Below are 5,948 nucleotides of genomic sequence, written 5' to 3' on the forward strand. Positions count from 1 at the left end.
CTGGCATCATTCCCAGTCCTGCTTAGAAAAAATCCCAGGGAAACTCAATGCCATGATGAACACAGCTCCAGCTGTCTGCTGCCACTGTCCAAATGTGTCCAGACAGAAACCCCATGAGTATCTGCACGCACAGAATTACTGCAGCAGCCTGAGGTGAAATCAGTTTAAGGTAATGAAGGGCTTTTAGTTGTTAGAAGTGAAATGGGGGAAGAAAGGAGGCAGGACTCGAGGATCTGCAGAGGTGCCTTCCACCTTCAGTGATCCTTGATTTACCTTGGATGGCTGCCTGCAAGGGGGCTATAGAGGAGAGGACAGAGAGAGGCTCCTGTCACCCCAGAATAAGCCACAGGAAAAGGACATAGAAAAGGCTACACTTCGGTGAAATAAACTGGTGCTTTTAAAGAACGCATTTAATTACATTGCTGCTTATTACTAAACTTACATCTCCCTTTCTGAAAACAACCTGAAGAGGTAATCAAGCTACAAGTCTTTCTAAGGTCAAATCTCCTTTTATTCCAGACACAAAAGTCAATGGATTCCTCTATCAGTAAATATTTAGTCATTTTAGCAGCTGAGCAGTTCATGGTGCCACTGAGAACAGTAACAGTGGAAGATCTTATTCCAGTTTACCCCACAGCTTCATAGCACACATCAGCCAGACCTCAGGACTGTCCTGAGGAACTTGATCTCCACACAGACAGACAAAGCCCAGTTCCAATGCCTAAAAGGGCTCCAGGAAACCTGGAGAGGGGCTTTGGACAAGGGATGGAGGGACAGGACAAGGGGAATGGCTTCAACCTGCCAGAGGGGAGATTGAGATGAGCTCTTGGGCAGAAGCTCTTCCCTGGGAGGGTGCTGAGGCGCTGGCACAGGGTGCCCAGAGAAGCTGTGGCTGCCCCATCCCTGGCAGTGTTCAAGGCCAGGTTGGACACAGGGGCTTGGAGCTGGAGGAGCTTTAAGCTCCCTTCCAACTCAAACCAGTCTGGGATTCTATGAAACAACGTGTATTTAATTTTCCACAGTGACTTCCCCTCTCATTCACAGGGGTGATGGCCCTTAGGGCTACAGATGCTTCAGAAAATCCCTGTGCAGCCACAGACCACACTGCTGCTGCAGTGAGATCCCATGGAAGGTTGCCTTCATCCTGGCAGTAGGCTGTACAGCACTGACACAAGTCCCTCAAGGACATCTGATGTAGGAGATCACTCGTTTGCCTTTTGCAGTACCTGGGCATGACAAAAACGCTTTTAGTTTGTATTATATAGTCATTTATAGATGTGTTATTCTCTTGACATAGCAGAGGTAATACCCATGGTTCCTTAATAGTGTCTGTTTAGGTAGGTCCATGCAAGACAGGCTCTGCAAACCAAATCCCATCCCTTCCCTTGACAAACAGAGCATTCCTTCATCACACAACCACTCTGAAGATGAGTACTTCACTTTCTTTCAGTATTTAGGCTTCAGACACAGCCACTCCTGGTGATAAAGAGAAAGCTGCTTCCCACCACTGAATGTCTCTGTAACCCACAATTTACAAGATCTTAGTGGCCAGTTTTGAGTACACAAGTCAGAGAAGTATTAATGGCTATGGAAATACTTCCCAAAAGGAACACCTAAGTTACTGTGATTAATCATGGTAACAGACCTGTTTTCTCGGAGTACTCAAATAGTGATCATTTAGTATTCATTTAGTTTTGTTAACTTATTTTATCAATCGGGTCAGGAGTAGATGGCTGATGCAGGGAGAGAACTGGCATAAAAGTGAAAGAACACAGCACCTCAGAGCTTATAAACAAACAGCCTTTAAGATTATAAAAGACATGAATAAATAGTATCTACAGTTGGTGGTATTTGGAAGTGCTCTGCAAAAAAACCCTACATTTCCTATTTGGCTTGCAGCTGATGACTGTGTAGGAAAAAATCCCACACTTATAGTATGAGGGAGACAAACCCAACTCCTAAACACAAAAGCATGGACGTGGCAGTGAAATTACCTTAAAAACTGAAATGTAGTCACCCGAGACTCAAAACTACCCAAGACTAACTGAAAGGTGTCCAAGTGCATCACATTCAGATCATCTTTGTCACTCCCAAGAGAATGAATTTCCATCCTACACTAAAACTGAATGAATGCTGGTACCTCTGCTTTCCCCCACCTCAAATCAGAGGCACTTGTACACAATTTGATGCCAAGATTAGCAGTTTTAAACTACAGGTGTAGTTCTCCATAGGACATTGTGTTTTCAAGTTGTATTCTCCAGATTATACAACAAATTTCAACAGCTTTTAGTATTTACATACTGAGTTCTTACTCTTCCAGCAAGAACTCACTCATTGGAAAAATAAGCCACTACCAAAGGATCCTCCCTCTGCCCAGGAAGGGAGAATGAGCTGGGATGGGGAAAATAGCCTTTTGCATAATAAACTTACTTTTTCAGCTTAGAGTAACATGGTGCTCACTAAGAATTACTTGCTCATTTCTTCCTATGTGTTTTCAAACCATCTAAGTAGCTAAGAGCTTTTAAACCTAGGAGTTGCAACGTGTCATAGTGTGTGATTAACACCTTGTAGAATCCAGTTAGTGCAAACCAGGGCTGAAGTGCTGATATCTGGCTTGGTTCTACACCAGCTAGGATTTCTGTTGTTATTTTCCATGCATGAACATAAGCTTTTTGATTACAAGTGAGGAAGTTCACCTCATTGTCACTCCAGAGAGCAAAACCATTGCATAGTGCTGTGGAGAAGCAACACGACTATGTGCTCCTCCAGCACATCCCCAATCAATGAATTATTGGCACTGTTTCAAATGGGAATAGAATTGAATGTGGAGAGCACACACAAAGCAAGGCCTCAAAACCTCACTGTTCATGACTACCCCTAATTTAACTTCTGTGTTGCATCCACTTTCCACTCAGAATTTAACATTCAGTTTATCTAACCCAGATCAAAAGCTATTCTCAGAAAATACATACACTCGATCTCAAGAGCAGACCTTACTGAGATGGTCCTGGATTAGTTCTCTGACCCTTTCATTACTTTCCAGTGCCCCTTGGTTTGGTTTTGCTCAGGACTTAGGGTAAAAGCCTCTAACTGAACTACTCTCTTTCATTGTAGCCTGGAAGAGTTGTGACTCTGGTGGAAGATCCTGAGGTACAGTACTCCTGTTCTGTCTCTGTAGTGTACAGAATGTCCCGTTGCATTCCCAGCCTCTGTAGTAAGTCTCTATTCATTTCTGCCCCTCTACAAGCAAGTAACTTAGTTACCTTTAGTGCAGTGAAAAGTGCCCTCAAAATTCCTTAGTGTTACACCAGTGACTCTTGATCAATTCAAATAAATCTATAATTCTAAATGAAAAAACTAGGAGTACTTTGGCTTTGTAAGTACCAAAGGTATATTTAACGTATTTTCTGGAGTAGTCACTCCAGCTATCCAGTTAGAACATGCAGAATTTTACTTCCACTATATGAATAGTGCTGACAATACATCAATATTAGACCCTAGATGTTGTGTCAGAACTGTAATCTTGCCCCCCCGAAATCAACTGAAACAAATCACGATTACACTGTAGTGATGAAAAAGGAGAAATTCCCTTTATCTGTTTTGCTACACAGATAAAATGCTTAAGGAATTAAAAGACACAATTGTGTGTTTGATTTTTACATAATATTGTATTAGCTCCCATTGAGAGAAAATGGTCACTGGCCTGAGTGTACCCTTCTCGATCATAGAATCACAGAATCATGGAAAGGTTTGTGTTGGAAGGGAGCTTAAAGCTCCTCCAGCTCCAACCCCTGCCCCGGGCAGGGACACCTTCCACCAGAGCAGGTTGCTCCAAGCCCCTGTGTCCAACCTGGCCTTGAACACTGCCATGGATGGGGCAGCCCCAGCTTCTCTGTGAAACCTTTTCCAATGTCTCACCACACTGATAGTAAAGAACTTCTTCCTTCTCCCCTCGGGCAGATTAAACCCATTCCCCTTGTCCTGTCCCTCCATCCCTTGTCCAAAGCCCCTCTCCAGGTCTCCTGGAGCCCCTTTAGGCACTGGAGCTGCTCTAAGGTGTCCCCTTCAGGAGCCTTCTCTTCTCCAGCTGCCCCAGCCCAGCTCTCTCAGCCTGGCTCCAGAGCAGAGCTGCTCCAGCCCTCGCAGCAGCTCCGGGGCCTCCTCTGGCCTCGCTCCAGCAGCTCCACGTCCCTCTTGTGCTGTTCCCCAGAGCTGGATCAGGGCTGCAGGGGGGGTCTCCCCAGAGCACAGCAGAGGGGCAGGATCCCCTCCCTGACCTGCTGCTCATGCTCTGGGGGTGCAGCCCAGCACATGGGGGGGTTCTGGGCTCAAGCGCACACTGAAGCTGGGTCATGGGGAGCTTCTCCTCACCCAACACCTCAAGTCCTTCTCCTCAGAGCTGCTCCATCCATTCAAATCCATTTTACCCATTTCTAATTCTGTTTGATAGTAAAGAACGCATCTTGGCACTAACCACAGGTTTTTTAGGGCTCTTCTCAGAAAGCCCTCAGTTGGATTGCTCACCAGCTGGGACAAGAGCCTTCAGCTAGGCTGGGGGAGCCCAGGGCAGCCGCTGCAGGGTACACCTCGGATGCAAATGCTTTCTCACTCCCTGCTGACCACTGGGCACCCCACATCCTATACTCTGGCCCATTGCTGGGGATGGGTCTGATAGTCACATCCATACAACCTCAGTCCTCCCCAGGAGAGGGAATCCCTGCAGGTGCTAGTGCTTCCAGGGGGGATGAGGTGGAAGAAAGGATGGCACGGAACCAGAGGCAGAGCAAGGCTACATGACACCAGGCCATAAGACACGGAGGACGTGTATTTTGGTAGTTATTACTTTTGATTTATACTGGCTTGTCTGTACAATCATGCTCTTGCTGCCTTACCCACCTATTCCCCTGACACAGCAGCCACCAAGAGAGGTAAGTTTAGCAGCAATTAAACACTTCAGCTGGTTTTTGCAGTTATCAGAAGCAGCAGAATGCAGTGCCCTGTCTCTCATTGTGCATTTTTGTACCTCTCTAGTCAGGGTTTCACATCACTGTATGGCTGGGTACCATTATGTTACACAGGCACCTATAGACACAAAGAATGGTTGTGTTTGCTGTCACTCTGTTGGTATTGTTAAGCAAACTTATTTGTTCCCACAGAAACTTTTTTTCCCTTAGCAAACCAGTTCTGCTTGGTTGGGCTTTTAATCCTTTTCTCCAGAATCTGGTGTGGCCACACCATCTCCCTTCACACCTCAACATCAAATGATACAAGTCATTTGCTTTCATCTCAGTTACTCATTCTACCTTATGCTAAAAGTATCTCAGCAGACTGCAGCAGTTACTCCTCTGTGCATGCACACACTAAGAGCAGCAGTGGTCCTTCCACTGGTAAAGCTCCATGCTAACCTGTGTGTCCATCTCTACTAGTGATACACACAGTGCAGCTTGGAAGCATCTTATTTACAGAGTTGATTTTACCTGTTCTATTTGAATTTCTTTTGCCAGTTAGGAGGAAACCACACAGAAAAAGAACATCATGCTCCTTGTCAGATTTCTGGGTTATTATTTCCCATCATCTGAAACAGGAATTCCCTATATGAAAACCAAATGAATGAACTAGCAGTACTTGTCTCCACCACACCCACATGTATGTTCCTATCAGCACCAAAGCAGGTCTGAATGGCATTTAGCTCAAGAGAGTAATGTGCACAGAAGCAGCTGGTTTTAAAACTAACACATTTCCTGTGGACAGCTGGAGAGAACCCATGTCCCAGATCACAGAATCACCCAGGTTGGAAAAACCCTTTCAGCTCATCCAGTCCAACCATTCCCAGCAGTGCCAAGGCCACCACTAACCCCTGGCACTGAGGCCTCGGCTCCACGGGCTGTGAACACTTGCAGGGACGGTGACTCCAGCCCTGCCCTGGGCAGCCTGTTCCCACGCCTGAC

The 5,948-nt window shown here is 45.9% G+C and overlaps 1 protein-coding gene across 1 annotated transcript in view; it reads left to right on the plus strand.

The window, feature by feature from the left end:
* Positions 1-3,114: 3,114 nt before the first annotated feature.
* Positions 3,115-5,948, plus strand: part of CHAC2 (ChaC, cation transport regulator homolog 2 (E. coli)) — a gene marked incomplete at its 5' end in the record, with an annotated part of 4,739 nt that continues 1,905 nt past the window's right edge. The window contains 1 exon segment of the mRNA XM_010013183.1: positions 3,115-3,150. Coding sequence (XP_010011485.1) covers positions 3,115-3,150 — 36 coding nt within the window.

The sequence above is a fragment of the Nestor notabilis genome, unplaced genomic scaffold, assembly GCF_000696875.1.
Source record: "Nestor notabilis isolate BGI_N333 unplaced genomic scaffold, ASM69687v1 scaffold28994, whole genome shotgun sequence".
Lineage (NCBI taxonomy): Eukaryota > Metazoa > Chordata > Aves > Psittaciformes > Psittacidae > Nestor > Nestor notabilis.